General features: G+C 43.0%; 2 protein-coding genes and 1 long non-coding RNA gene across 5 annotated transcripts in view; 1 reads left to right on the top strand and 2 right to left on the bottom strand.

The window, feature by feature from the left end:
* The window catches only part of RSPH9 (radial spoke head component 9), a 49,094-nt gene that overhangs the window by 7,167 nt on the left and 26,053 nt on the right, over positions 1-15,874 (bottom strand). The gene's annotated exons all lie outside the window — the stretch shown is intronic.
* MRPS18A (mitochondrial ribosomal protein S18A) overlaps positions 1-15,874 on the top strand; it is a 30,923-nt gene that overhangs the window by 8,200 nt on the left and 6,849 nt on the right. For 2 of the 3 annotated variants that reach the window (XM_053382870.1, XM_053382872.1), the window contains exons 4-5: positions 10,659-10,782; positions 11,822-11,894. In XM_053382870.1, coding sequence (XP_053238845.1) covers positions 10,659-10,782; positions 11,822-11,894 — 197 coding nt within the window. The remainder of the gene's footprint in view (positions 1-10,658; positions 10,783-11,821; positions 11,895-15,874) is intronic. The other variant, XM_053382871.1, reaches the window with a different exon arrangement.
* On the bottom strand, positions 3,484-4,005 carry LOC128410975 (uncharacterized). Its single transcript, XR_008329657.1, has 2 exons — positions 3,861-4,005; positions 3,484-3,730 (listed from the first exon to the last, which is right to left on the bottom strand). It is a non-coding gene; the product is annotated as an uncharacterized LOC128410975 (long non-coding RNA).

The raw sequence follows: 15,874 nt of genomic DNA, 5'->3' as shown, positions 1-15,874 counted from the left end.
AAACATTATCTAGACTAGGGTGGTCCATCGGGTATCTCTAGGCCTTTTTTTGGCGGCCCACAGCAACACTTAACCCTCCCCCCCCCCAAGCCTTTGCACTGCTTTCTGAAAGCTGGATAAGTTATACACTGTGGTTTGGGGAGGAGATGGGAAGGCTCTAGGACCCTGCCAGAGCCTCGCACCTCCTTCCCAAAGCCTGTGCCTCGCTTTGCCAGCTTTGGGAAGGCAATGAGAGGGCTTGGGGGGGACATCAAATTTTGGCTTCGCTCGCCCACCCCCCAAGCAGTGTGCGGCCCACAGGTACTTTGTCAAAGTACTCTTGCGGCCCACTTGGTATGCAAAATTGGGCTGCCCTGATGTAGACCAATTTAATTCTTGGTTCAGTCCTGGGTTTGGCATCAAACCGGCCTTGGTTACGCTGATAGATGACCTTTATTGCGAGAGGGACAAGGGAAGTGTGACCTTGCTAATTCGGCTTCATATCCCAGTGGCTTTTGTTACCATCAACCCTGTTTAGTCTGCTGTTCATAATATAGATAAAACTGGTATTCCACGTCCTTCCATGCCATTCACATACCAGTGGGACACTTGTTTCCCTGATTTGCAGCTATGCATACTTAAGTAGCTGTCATTGCTATGTTTGCACATCACCTTTCCACCAGTACTTTAACCAATACTGGTTTGGAGTATAATAGACATAATACAAAAAGAGAGAAAAATAAGCAAATGAAAATACCATTGAATATGAGCAACAATGTTTGCACTCTCAGAAGTTGCTTTTCCAAAGGTTATTCCAAGTCTGGAATAGACAAGGGACAGGCAATACCATGCTGGAAATGGAAAGGAAGAGAACCAGACAAGAGTACACCATTAAAGATAAGGAAGCCATAGCTGCAGAATAAGCTAATGTCAATTGGATTAATAGACTAGAGACAGAAATGCATCTGGAGGAAAATAAATGGTTTGTGAATGGCTGGCTGGCTCACTAATAAAGAGGGGAAACAAGAAAAATAAGGAATTGAAAAGGAGCGATAAACAATTTAGTGGTGATGGCCTTGTTGAATGAGCTTTCAAGAAAGCAGGTAAGGAAACAGTAGAGACATGGAGTTAATTAGCAGGTCTGGAATACATGCATCCCAAGGGGTTTTGCTAAGATACTGCTCCACTGAGTCATTTTTAGAAACTCAAAGGGCTGAGGAGGCTTGTGTGGAAATAATGGAAAATGACAGGCCAAAATCAAAAGTTTAGGAAGTGATCATGACATTTGCCACATGGAAAGTGTTAAGGCCAGGCACTATATGACCTTAAACACATGGCTTAATGTCACATGTATTTTGTTTTAAGCTCAAATAGTAGTTGTATGGAGTTATGTCAGCACTGGGGCTGTTGGGGGTGGGGAAAATTTACCCTCTTCTTCCCCTGTCATAGGCCCAACAAAAATAGCTTCTCTGAAGCTGCTATTTGCTTTTGAGAAGCTCAGATCAAGTGTATTATCTCGAAGAACATAATGTTAAATGAACAGATAATTCAAAACAGTTGTAAAGCAAAGTACACAAACATCACTGCAGAGCAGCTGATCTGATATTGTAGGCCATAGTTAGTTCCCAAAAATTCTTTGCCTCCTACTGCACTTACAGGTTAATAAGACAAAAATAAGGGAGAAGTGTCTGTCCTAAGAGAACCCATTATTTTTTATGTCTGTGCATTTTGATAATACAAGGCATTCCCTTAAAACAAGAGACATCTGGCAGGCCTGCTTTTTACCCAGTACTGTCAAGCCATTTTTTGGCATCCACTGTTATTAAGAACGGTATACAGTTCTTAACTCATCCTCACAACAATCCTGTAAGGCACTTTTAGGCTGCGATAATGAATTGGCCAAGGTTGTCTGGTGAGCTTCATCTCATGTCCAGACACATAACTCCTGTCTATTTTGTCAAATCGGCCTGCCTTACATGGAAAAATAATATTAGGGAAGGTGATCTTCTTGTCTTTAATAATTAATATAGGCTTGAACAATAGAAAATGGCTGTGTCATTGCTAAGGGTGACTGAGAGGATCCCAAAGTAACCATCAGTCTGCTGAGTTGACAACTAGGGTATATTAGGAAGCATTGTTGATTAACCCTCAACAACTACCAAACCCCCTTTGCTGGCCAAATATTTTTTCAGAAGTTTTGTAATACAGTGGTACCTCGGGTTACATACGCTTCAGGTTACAGGTGCTTCAGGTTACAGACTCCGCTAACGCAGAAATAGTACCTCGGGTTAAGAACTTTGCTTCAGGATGAGAACAGAAATCGTGCTCCGGCGGTGCAGCAGCAGCAGGAAGCCCCATTAGCTAAAGTGCTTCAGGTTAAGCACAGTTTCAGGTTAAGAACGGACCTCCGGAACAAATTAAGTACTTAACCCGAAGTACCACTGTACTCTATTTGTACTATTAAGGCAGCTGTTACTCTGAAGATTTAGTTTTGGGACCAGGCTTTCATGTTGATGGTGCTGCTTTATGGAAGTGAGTCGTGAGCAACTTACAACTCTCGGGAGCAGCAGCTCAATGCCTTCCACATGCGCTACAGCAGGGGGATATGGGGTGTCACATGGCAGGACAGAATTCCAGACAAAGATGTGCTCGCCCAAGCCCACATGTTCACATTCCCGTCTCGGCAACATATACGTTGGCTTGGTCATGTCCACAGAATGGAAGATGGCAGGATCCACAAGGACGTGTCTCTACAAGGAGCTGGCTTCAGGCACCAGGCACATTGGCAGACCAACACAAAGGTGTCTGCAAATGTGACTTAAAGGCTGGCAACACCAACCTTGCCATGTGGGAATCCCTTTCAGATGACTGCAGTGCCTGGAGAAAGGCAGTCAAATTGTGTATCCATAGCAGTGACCAGAGGAGGAATGACCAGTGGGAGGAGTACAGAGAGAAGAAATGCCATGGCAATAGCACAACTGGACGCCTTCATCTGCTCCAGCTGCAACAAAACATGTCTCTCCCACATTGGTCTCTACAGCCACAGCAGGCTCTGCAACCTTCCAACAGCTTGACCTCACCCCCCAAAGGCGCACTCCTCCACTGTCTCCTAAGACAGACAGATGCCAACAACAGTATAGGATCTCTTGTAGCTGAATTTTCAGTAGATTCCATCTTAGCATGGAATACCAGCTCTTGCCCATGTTAATTAATGCTGCTGAATCCTCAAAGATTGTGGCTTTAAACATAATTCTTTTCGTAAAATCCTAAATACCTAACTGGTTATGTATAGATACGTTTTTGTGTTTGCATTTGTCGTGTGTGTTCCTCCTATTAGTTTCCCATTCAGGGGCTAGATTGTATTTGGACCAAACTTCACAGGGTGACAAATAGTATTTCCTCTACTTTCTGGGCTAAGGCATAAAGACTTGCTGCTTCTGCAGACATATGCCATGATTCAGTAATATGTTTTTTGTTCAAAGTATTATCCTTTCCACTGAGGAGTCTCTTTGGATTACTCCCTTTTAATAAATCAGCCAGCCATGTCAAGGTTGATGTTCAATCCAGAAGTTCTTGGGTGGGGAAAGTGCTCTGCTGTACTTGCCTGAGCTGAACAGAGACAAGCCCACTGTAGTAGTGTTGCTTCCAAGGAGTTGCAAACTCTCATGCTGATGCTGCAAACCATAAGAGAAGAGATTGCTCTTGTGCTGTGGTCCTGTTTGCATGTTTCCCACAGGCATCTGGTTCGCCACTATGAAAACAGGATGATGTACACCACCTTGAGCTCCTTGGAGGAAAAGGTGGTATATAAATGTAATGTAAAGGAGGGGGGGCTCTTCCTATGTTCTCATGTTGGCAAGCAGCTGGTCTCCAAGCCATACCTTCATAGAGATCTGCAGAGATGTGACCACCTAGTCTCACTCTTGAGTGCACTGCCAGACTCCTCTCCAATTCATAGCATGTGCGGAGCAGGGTTAGTTTTAAACTGATGGTGTGATTTTTGACATTTCAGAAGCCAGCTGGTGCTATTCTCCTGTTGAAAGGTGATTTGCAGGCTTAGAGGCAACATTACAAAATATGACCGTCTATGTTTTAACATACCTCCAGATATTCAAATTTTCATTTCTCTGCAGTTTTTTTCTCATTGTCTATTTGACATGACAGGCAATATATGTATCTGGTGTTGTAATGTGAATGCAATGACTTGGGATTGCAGACTAAATGTGGGGTGAAAATTTAGAGTTCATTCCAGGCATAACTGTTTTGACAAGCTGCTAATGACCTCTGAGGAATCTCCCTTTTGCCATAAATTCACTGGGTGACCTTTAATGAAGCCACTCTTTCAGCTTCCACTGGATAGTAATACTAATCACCTTTATAGGGTGATTGTAAGGGTTACAGTAAAAAGACTTTGAAGGGCTATATTGATGTTAAATTTTTGCTTCTTTTAGGTTTGTTATTTATTTCACTCTTACATGATTGGAAATAAAACCAGATTTTTTTCACTGGGAAATTGGGAGGTTTAGAACATGAAAACTTTAGACAGCAAAAATCCTTTAAATTGATAGCTTGAAGTACCAGAGGAGAACTTGGAGGCAGCAGATCTTTTGCAACCCAAGGGGATGGGATAGTATGTGTTCTAAGAAAAGAGTGTGTTGGCTGTATAAACAGACTCTGGCACAGATTCTGATGGTGTTCAGTCAGATTATTAACACTTGTCAGTTCTCCAGGTGGCCTCAGGTATTGGTTCCGTCCACTGTTCCAGTGAACCTCTAAATCCAGAAAATGTGTTGTTCACTTTGGAGTTTGTTTACCTAGTGGGAGAAATCAAATACCCTATGGAGGTGAAGGCAAAACATGTTTCCTCTTTTCTCCCTTGGAACATGATTAGTCTGATCATGCAGTAAATGTCATCTCACTTTGGCAGCACAAAGCAGAGACAGAACTGCAGTATTTGCTTATTAGCCTCGAATTAATTCAATCCAAGTTGTTTTCATCAGATCCTACAGATTACAGGGGTGGGAATCTGGGTTCAGCCTCTCCCAGGAGCTGTCCAGTGATTAAAGCAAATCTGTGGTTGCAGTCTTGGCTGCCCACTAGCACAAAATGTTAATTTCATGGAACATGACGGCAGTGTGCAAATCTGCCAGAATTCTCTTTCTCTCCTTTAACCCTTTTACATTCTTGTTTGTTTCTCCTGTGCCCTAAAACCTGACTGTATCTTTCTGCATTGTCCCTGTTGCTTAGATAAATCCATGTGATGATGCTAGTGGGAGAGTCCCTGTTGCACTTGGGACTTTTCTGAAGTTGCTGTGACCTTTTGCTAACAAGCAGCCCTCTTAAGCCAAATGGCTTAGGGTACAATTTTCATGGCTGGAAATGGGTGGGACCTAATTGATTTGTTTTGAAATGACATTTTGCAAGTGAGAAGCAGATTAGTTGCTGCCTCTATTTGGTCAAACAGAAACTGGAAACGAGCCCATTCTGTTGATGACAACTGAGATAAAGAAACAGCGCCTTTTTCTGCTCCCTATTTTTAAAATGTCACATGAGCAGTGTTGCATTTTAGAAAGGCACAGGAACATTAAGGAACCTGAACATAATAGGCATAGGACTTACTAAAATCTTCTCATATTTCATGTAAATTATGCTAGCTGCTCTGAGCAGCATGAAATTTGCCACTGACTTCTGCTGCTCCCAAACAGTTTGTGTAACTGAACTGAGGCCTGTGCCTCTGAGGCACCCTGTGCTGAACTCTTCTTTCAGTTCCCTCCATGGAAGTGAGTTCACTTTACATGCAGTCATTGGGGTGTAGCACTGTCAGCACTGCCTCTCAAAACAAACTGGTAACTATACAGTCACTAGTTAAGTTGGTCTCTTAAGATGTTTGCTGATGGGACCTTGCAGATTATAATGCATCTCTGGCAGGAGGTGCTTCCTGCAGTCTTGCTGCTGAAACTTTCAGGTAAAGGCCAAAGTAACTAGGAAATGTTCAAACTACTAGTTACATTGTTCTGAACAAAGCTACTTGATTGATAAAGCGAGCAGTGCAACAAGTTGCTAAGCACTTCTATAGAATTTTTTTTTCAAGTAGGGGGTAAGTATGACTATCTGTCTGTCTATCTATCTATTTCCCCCCTTTTCTCCATGGCGGCATACATGGTTCTCCCCTTCCTCACCTTTTCTTCACAGCAGTCCTATGAGGTAGTTTAGGCTGAGCAGTGGTGACTGGCCTGAGGTCACCTAGTGAGCTTTGTGGGCAAGTGGGGATTTGTACCCTGGTTTCGCAGATCCTAGTCCCAACGCTACATCACACTTGCATTTCACTGTTTTAACATTTTGATGATTGCTACCCTGGGCTCTTTTCAGAAGAAAGTCAGGATACTAGTTTAATAAATAAAATTAAATATTGAAGGAGGGCTGGTGGTTATGGGCTCTCTGAATAGCCTGATAGCAGTGCTACAAAAGTCATTTTGGCAAGTGTTCTAAAACGTCTGTTGAGGTGCTTTTTAAGAGTGCTATCTTATCTTGCACATCTTATCTTACATCTGGACAATGTCTTATTCTATATATTGATATGCCTCTCATAATGCCAAAAATGCATGCAGTCCAGCTTTCATTTTTAAGAGAAATGTGCAGGCACTGATCTACTAAAGACTGAGAAGCCAGAGGGCATGTTGAGGAGAGCAGCAGCATAACTATGCCCCATAGTGATCCCATTTACCTGACACAGAGTTTCTGCCTTCGTATTCTTTTTTTAAGTACTTTGCTCTACATATAGTTGGCACAGGACCCAGATACTTAAGGGCCCCCTTCTCCCACATGACCCTTTCTCACAGGTCTGCTTTAGAGACTCTTCATCAGATTCTGCTACTTCCAAGGTGCTGTGACTGGTGAGGACCACAGATGGAGCCTTTACAGCGATGGTGCCCCAACTTCACCATTCTCTCCCCTGGAAGGGTCATCTGGTGCCAGGTTTCTGTCATCAGCTCCCAAAGGAATCTATTTCCCCAGGCTTTTTGTCAATGAGATTGAATTCTGCTCTTTGTCTGTTATGTGTTTATCTCACTGTTTAGTGCTATAGATTTTAAATCTTGCAAGTTGTTCTGATGATTCTCTGGATTTGAAGAATGGGGTACAAATGTTGATTCAAAAAAATTAAAAGAGAGAAATTGGGTTGTATAAAATTTGTGGAGTTTTGAGCCTCTTGCTGCACCACCTGGCTTAACAGAATTTGGTTGCCATATGTCTGCCTCGAGAGGCAATGAAAGTATATGCCTTTGCGGGTGAAGTCAAACTGTTGAAGAGTCACAGTGCCTGCTGTGGCTGTAGAGACAGGAGAGACATGTTTTGCTGCAGCTGGGGAAGATGAAGGTGTCTGGTGATGCAGATATACCATGGCGTTTTTTCTCTCTGCGCACCTCCAAGTGGTCATTTCTCCTCTGGTCACTGCTATGGAAATAGAATTTGACTGCCTATCTCCAGGCACTGCGGTTGTCTGCAAGGGATTCCCACAAGGTGGGGTTGATGTTGCCTGCCTTCATGTCACGTTGCCAGCTTTTATGTCACATTTGCAGATATCTTTGTAATGCAGAGTTGATCTGCCAACGGGCCTGGTGCCTGAAGCCAACTCCCTGTAGAGCATGTTCTTGGGGATGCAGCCACCTTCCATTCTGTGGACATGACCAAGCCAGTGTAGATTATCTGCGAACCTATTGGGAATGTGGGCTTGGGAGGACTTACCGTATTTTTTGCACCATAACACTCACTTTTTTCCTCCTAGAAAGTAAGGGGAAATGTCTGTGCGTGTTATGGAGGGAATGCCTACGGGTGGCATGCCTACGGATTTTCCTCCTCTAAAAACTATGTGCGTGTTATGGTCGGGTGCGTGTTATAGAGCGAAAAATACGGTACATTTGTTTGTCTGTCCTGCCACGTGATGCCCAAAATCTTCCTGACACTGTGCATGTGGGAGGCATTGAGGCATCATGTCTGGTGGGTGTAAGTTGCCCAAGTCTCACTACCATAAAGCAGTGTGCTCCACATGCAAGCCTGGTAGACCTTCATCTTAGTATTGGTCATTAGCATCACATTCTCCCATGCCCTTTTGGAGAGGCAAGACATTGCTGTAGCCACCTTGCCAATATGCTTGTCCAGCTCAGCATCGATGGAGAGGTTGCTGGTTATGGTGGAGCCGAGATAGACAAAATTGTCTAGCACCTTAAGCATGTAGTGACCAGTGCTGATGCGTGGAGTACAGTCATACCTCGGGTTAAAGTAGCTTCAGGTTGAATCTTTTCAGGTTGCGTCCTGCGGCGAACCGGAAGTAACGGAACGGGTTACTTCCGGGTTTCGTCACATGCGCAGACGCTCAAAATGACATCACGCAGATGCAGTGAATCGCGACCCACGCACGGGCAGATGCAGGTTGTGTTCTGCTCTGGATGCGAACGGGATCTGGAACGGATCCCGTTTCCATCCAGAGGTACCACTGTTCTGGCAACATCCTGACCCAAGATGTTGGTCTTCATCAGGGTGATGCCAAGGCTGAACTCCATACGGGTTTGGGCAAAACAGTTGATGAGACTCTGTAGAGTGCCCTGTCAAAGCTGTGTCATCTACAAACAACATCTCTCCAATAGGACATAGTTCCATTAATGCAATGATTTCCATTTCCACAGTGGAACTTGCCTTTTTCCTCTCCCCATGCCCTAAATCTGCTGCAGAGCACGGGGGGGCCCAGAGCAGATTAAAGGGGTGCAGGGAGCGGAAATTCAGTTGTGCAGCCAAATTTATTTGCACTAACAGAAGTCCTTGTTTGGATAGCACCCTTATTTTTATTTTTGTATTTAAAACCATTGTATTAAATATTTTTTCATAAGGAGATGCTTATTGAATTAAACTTGGCAAATACACCAACTAGGTCCAAATGAATACACCAGATCACAAATCTTTTAAAACAACCTTCATTTACATAGCTCAGAGATACTATTGCTGTTAGGTAGTTCTCCAACTCCAGTTAAATTGATTAATTTTTTTAATTCTTGTAAATCAGACAGTGTGTAAGACGGGGGGGGGGGAATGGCTATCATTTTGCAAAAAACACAAGATTTGGAATTCGCATTACAAGCTAATACAGTTCAAAAATAATACATGTAAGAGCGTGTGCTGTAATCCTAGATCTTTGAAAGCTTCATCCTGGTCCCCAAATGCCAGGTCATTTGAGGTGGCCCAGGGCTGTTTCATACATTACACTGTTGCAAAACTTTGTAACAAGGAGTGAATCCAATGATATTAAACAGCTTACTTGGGCAAAGTGACTGCTCATGTGGGTGGTGTGCATATTATTTGAGCTGACTGTTGGCTTTTCAAGCAGCTTCCACTCCCATCCCAGTTGCCTAACAAGTAAACTTGTTTACAGTGTTTATTTTATTTAAAAATATTTATTTCCCACCCTTCACTGCGGAGGCAGTTTTGGTGCAGGGTACATTAAAATCCAATCAACAACATAAAAGGAAACATAGCAATGATAAAAAGAATACCGCATCTTAATGAGCAAGAGCAAGAGAAAAATACAAAATCCACCCAAGTGCTAATGTTTAGCAAATGCCTAAGGAAACAGATGGGCCTTCAATGGGTGCAGAAAACCTCAAGAATTGGTGCCAACTGTGTAGTGGGAGCTCCTCATATGTGTAGCCACCTCCCTACTGAGGTGCATCTGGCCCTGTTTCTCTATATATTTTAGGTGACTAATTAAGAAGCATATTTTTCAGCTGGCATTTGGAGGAGGAGAGACTCTATCACTGCTGCTATTAGTAACTTTTTAAAGAGTGATTTGTTGTCTGTTTTTAAGGATATTGTTATTTTATGCATTTCTATCTATTTGCCTGTAGTAGGCTTCCCTTTGGCTTGAATAAATAAAAAAAATTATTGTGTGCAGCATGGGAAGAATTCATGGGGAAACAGCTCCCATGCTGATGTAGTTATGTGCAAGTTAGCCTTTTAAGTTACCTAAATCCTGCTCTTTCATCTCATCTCAACATAGCTTTTAAAATAATGTTCCTCTTAGCCAAATTTCTATCTATTATTCCAGCTCCACTAAAGAAATACTGTATGTTATTCATTTTGCCACAAGATATTGGTTGAAAGCTCTGGAATGTCCTCTGAGGTAGGGTTGCAATATTGCTCCATGGATATATTTCCAAAAAAGGTGCAAAACATTTTTCTTCTGGAGGGTATTGTGATGTTTTGGATTCTTCATTTTATAGAGGCACAAATAACACTAAGCAGGCAGGTTTAACTTTTATAAATCAGAAATAAAAAATGCCATGTTTCAGGATGGAAACCAATTTGTAACTGACATGGGCATGCTCAGGCTCAGATTATTTTATGATTCCTCTTTTGTAGTGTTACTTGCACTACTGAAATGACACTGTCTTTCCCTTTTTCCATCCTCTGCATTCCACGGCAAGTTAGAGGGAGTGGTTTTTAGTCCAGTAGATAGAGCAAAGCGCCTTGGAAACGCCTGATAGTGTTGTAGGAGCTGTTTGTGCAGAAACATCAAAGACGGCTAATCTCTCTTGCTTTTCGGAAGCTTTGGCTCAAACATCACTTTGCAGGTATTATGTCATTCATGCTCTGGTGTTGATTGGGTTTTTCCCTTCTCTTTGCTTCTAAAGGATGTTTTATTGCTCAGTCAATTCATAACCTCTGAGGGAAGGATGCTGCCCAGGAGAGTCACAGGCCTCTGTACGGAAGAGCACAGAAAGGTTGAAGTCTGTGTGAAAATGGCTCATCGAGCAGGTAACTCGTTTTGTTTGGGAGCTAACTTCAGTTTTTGAGGCTTCCTTGCGTTGGAATGCATTACATGCAAAAACTGGGCTGCCAAAGATAACTGGGACTCAGCGACCCTATAATGATCAGAAGGATTTGCCCATCCTGAGTTCCTTGCTTCTTAAGAATGCTTCCCAGACTACTACTTTGCAGTGCCACAGAGTGTCAGTCCAACTATGATTTTCTGAGTAGTTAATGGCTACCTGTTACTGGTTAATTAAACCCTTCTTTTGATGCATTTGACAACTCACAATGAGTTAGGCTAGCTAGGCAGTGGTGTAACATTGTAGAGCCCATTGAATGTTTGGATTTTGAATCTTGTTAGTGCTCCAGGTATTTCAGCAAAACAGCAGCAGAGCTGCCAGGAGCCTCCCCACTGCCCCTCTTCTCCTGATGTTCTTTGACCTTAATACTAGGCAGGCTCCCATATGCTGTGTGTGAAATAAACCATTCAGGAGGACACAGAGGAAACAGACTCCTGTTTTCTATATTGGAATGTTGCCCAGTATGGCTAGAGATTTACCATCGGCAGCATTTTGATACATACAGGGAGTCTAGAAACCAGTTAGGTTGCAGTTATTTTGCTGTATGTCAAACAGATCTCTTTTTTGAGGAAAAAGAAAAACACTGCTACAGTGAGATGTTGAGGTTTTTAGTTTTGGACTAAGAGAAAAACTTTGGTTTTGGTGATGTACTTTGGTGAATAGATGGAATCTGAGTGAGGTTTCTATTAATAAATGTGTTAGTGACTTTTTTGCTATGGCAACTCAAAGCAACTTACAATATTTTAAGCAAAAACAAACACATACATACATTAAAACTAGCATTTTAAAAATATAATTCTATTTAAATAATAATAATAATTTGGGGATTAGTATGTAACCTAGAATAGCTTATGGCATCCCACTCTAGGGTGGGTGTGTATGTACTTTAGCTGTGATCTTATGCATACATTTTCTACTCAAACTGACATCTGAATCTCTCCCCCTCCCCCCACCCCAATTTTCAGGTTTGCTGCCAAATCATAAACCTAAACTTCCCGAAGGTTTTGTTCCAAAAAACAAGAAACCAAAGCTCAACAGGTCAGTTGTCCTCTGAAAACAGGGGTGTTGTTGTTGTTTTCAGAATTAGAATGCATGGAGTGAAGGCCACAAACTTATTCATGAGCCAGGCTTTATAATGTAACATCTCTCAAAATGGGGAGCAGGCCTTCCTAGTCCTGGGGAGGAGAGAGTGCAAGCAGCCTCTTTATGCTATGTTGGTGATAATGTGACTGGATTTGTTGAATGAAAAGAGTGGAATTGCCAATTGCTGACTGGTGCATGCCTGGTTGCCAAGTGCTTGAGGTGAACTGGAGCAGAGAAATGAGATATTGAGGGCTTAAGACATGGGCAGGGGATAAGTTTGAGAAATGCTGCAGACAGGTTGATATTTCCATTCTTCATTTTTTTCACACGAACGAACCTGCTTATATTGACCTTGTAAAACGTGTGTGTGTGTGTGAGAGAGAGAGAGAGAGAGAGAGAGAGAGAAGGTGCCTTCTTTATCTTTCCTCCCTCTCCCATTAATTCTCTTGCCTACTGTCAACTTTGAAGGAGCTGAGTGCCATTTAAGAAAAATGGAGCTGGGGAAAACAGTCGCTGCCGTCTTCTGTGCTGGTGTGAGCTTTGAAATAGACAGGCTGTCTAGGTATTGGCAGTGGGTGGTGGACGGGACAGGAAGGAGGAGCTCATTAGATTTGTTGCCCTCTTTGTCCTGTGCCTGTTCCTCTTTTGTCTACAGTTTGTAGTTCACCCGCGATTTGCCCTTCCTCTGTCGCACTCTTCCTTCTCCATCCTGCCCTCCCTCTTTGCCAAGCAGCCCCTTGCCCCTTAATGGGGGAACTTAAACCCCCTGTTGCCTCTTTTGCTTTGCTCTGTGTTAAGAGGTGCTAATCCCCTATTTATGACCTCGCCTTCTGTTTCCATGGGGATGTCAAAGCAGTTTATGAAGTTCATATTAGCAAGCTGTGGGGTTACTAAAGGCCACAGGCACGTTGCTTGAGAAATCAGAGGCTCCAGGCTTTCAGCACAAGATGCCTCTTGCAGTGTGGGCCTAGCCCTTGGTAGTCCATTTCTCTTAAGATGTTGTGCCATAGGCCAGTGTATCTCTCTGAAGATCATGTTCTGTGCAAATATTGGGGAAGAGAAGTGTGGCACATGCCTGAGGTTTGAAAAGGAAGACTCCTGCCGCTCCACAGCTTTGCTTTCAGAATATCAAATCTGTATCTTGCTAGTTTCACACATTGATTTATTAACTCCAGGGTGACTCACTGCAGCTGTGAAATAATGCCTACTAGATGAAGGCAGGAAGGGATGAATTCTAGTCCCCTGCCCCCCTCCAAAATTGAATAGGCAAAAGGAGTAGTCGCTCTGTCTGACATCACATCTACGACGTTAGTTTTGGTATCCCTGCTTCATCTTCTGTCCTTGCTTTCCTTGGCTTTTCCCACCACCCAGAAGGAATCTGGGAGAGATGGGGGTGAGTGGCGAGCTCAAGGAGAAAGCCAGAAATGGATCTGGCAACAGAGCCAGGCAGCCACGGAGGAACAAGGGCTGATCTTTGAGTGTGCAGAAGGCATTATTAGGGTGGGATAGTAAAGGAAAGTAGGTACTAATATTTAAGGGGGCTGCTTGGAGTTCTGCTTTTTAGGAATGCTACTCCAGTTCATCAGGGTATTGTCTCTGTCGGCTGGAGGTAGAAAATTCTGCATTTTTGGAGTCTTGCCATGTCTCAACCGCTACAGCAGTGTTGAGGGGTTTGGCTCTGTGCCTACCCCCACCTGTGCCTCCCACGTTGATCTCTGAAACAGCCAGTGATGCAAAGGACAGGAGACTTTTTAACCACTTCCTTTCTACAGCCCTAGGGGGGTTAGGTCATGACACTCTGTCCAAACTGCCATGTCCCATTTTCTTTAGAGCAGCTTCAAAAGAAGCAATTGTGTTTAAGGTACAGGCCCCAAGCTTGAAAGTTGCCGTGTTCAGCTCTGCCGCAGTCTTGTTTAAGTACCTCCAACTTTGGTGCTTCATGCTTCCACCTGTAAGACTTACATAATTTGCAATGTCATAAATCACAGTGTTTAAAAGGGGGAAGTGACAGGATCTTCGGTAGGAAATAGAGACACATTTTCCTGCTGTGAAGAAATATCAATATTGTGGGGACTTTCATTTTTCTACTCCTCTTGGTCATCTCATCTGCCATTCCTGCCTTTGGGCTACTAAGTCTTGAAGTGCCATCTTTGAGCAGTTGGGCAGACCACTGAAGGTCTTTAGTATAGGAGAAATAATGTTTTTTGCTTTGGAAACACCAGATCTCTTAGCTCAAGGCTTCCTTTAGCATAGCTTGTTCAGACTTTTCAGTTTGCTTCCCTTCTCCAAGCAAAAGACAAAGGAAACAAAAGATGGATACATCTGTTCCCTCCACAGGTGGCTTTTGAGCCTGTTCTGTCCATGGTGATCAAAGTAGCTCCTTGAAAATGCAGCAGGCTCCTCATGCTTGCTTGAGTTAGCAAGCAGGTCCTTCATCTGAAATACCACCATAGAGTTCTGAATATTTCTCCAAGGAAGAATTGGAAAAGTGACAGAAAAGCTGTGCAGTGGCTCTGACTTGACTGTTGGAGTCCCACTGGTTACAGCTTGACTAGATTGCCTTCACACAAACACAAGAAAATAACCTTGGATACTTTTCCAAAAGAGTGGTCTTATTGTGGTTCCATTAACCCACTTTTAATATACAGGAATATATTTCCCAAAATAAAGTTAATTAAAGTTGAAAGGGGGTGAAGTAAGCAAATCCCTGATTAGTGTGTGCGTGTCCCCCACCCAATCATTCCTTTTAACAACACCCCCCAATGATCTCACCATACATTAAAACGAATTGACCCAGAAAGCTGTTTCCTTAATAAATTCGCCCCCTGTGTCTGATAGGCAGTGTTTCTGCGAGGTCCTTATTTGCAATATGAACAAATTGTTCAGTAGGAAGATGCATTCCTGCTCCCTTTTCTTTATATGTACTGAGAGAAGAAGGCATAAAAAGCTTAATCAGAAATAACAGTTCATGAGAAATGGTTGTCTAAAAACGTTATAGACTGTATATTGAACATGTTCAGATCTTATGAGAGCAGCTTGCAGTGCTACCTGAAAAATATCAGAACTGAGAAACTTCTCCACTAGAGTTTGTGTGTCTCAGATCTTTTCTTTCATTCACACAAGCATTCAGAATTTTGCATCTTACCACCTCATAATAGGACAGGAAGAGGTTTCTTCTTTTCTTTTTTAATTTTCTCAGAATGGAAAGTCAGGTATACAGAGCGTGTGACTTCATGGGAAATTCTGCTTTACATGTAATGGTTAAATGGTTACTTTAACCTGAAGGCCACTTTCCATGCCCAATTCCCCCTCAAAATTCTTTTCATTGTTCCCCCTAAGCAAAGAGATAAGTAACCCATTGAGCTGTCTTTGTCTGGCCTGGTGCCCTGACTGTACAAAGGCTTGGAGTTCTCTCTCATGGGACAGTGGGAAGAAGCTGGCTGATATCAGATGGCACTGACCAACCAACTGGGCTTGGGGGTAAATGATCTGCTTGAAAACAAGAAAAGTGATTCTGAAATGGAAAGGACCAAATGACAAAAAGTTCAGGCTGTATCTATAATGCAAGCTGTATCATTCAAGCACCAGCCCCCAAACCAGAACTCCCAAACCACACACATCTTGCAGCCAGATGCTCACAGAGAATTACCATCTACATGAAACCTCAGACTGAGGTCATTTAAAGTTTTGTAGTGAGAGACCATAAGTTTATTTTATATTACACCTTACTTCCAAGGAGCTCAACATACAGCTCTGCTTCTCACTTTCATGGGGTTTGACAGTCTCCCTCACCGTTCACAATGCTGAGTGTTTAACCAGGCTCTGGAGAGTGAGATGAGTCCAAGGTTTCCTCCAGTGAAGGTTGATGAATTCCATCCCCTCCCCATTCCAAAGTTGTGGCAGAAGCCTGAGATTGTTTTTGTTCTGCACTTGGC

The sequence above is a fragment of the Podarcis raffonei genome, chromosome 3, assembly GCF_027172205.1.
Source record: "Podarcis raffonei isolate rPodRaf1 chromosome 3, rPodRaf1.pri, whole genome shotgun sequence".
NCBI lineage: Eukaryota > Metazoa > Chordata > Lepidosauria > Squamata > Lacertidae > Podarcis > Podarcis raffonei.
This window is presented reverse-complemented; position numbering and strand designations above follow the sequence as displayed.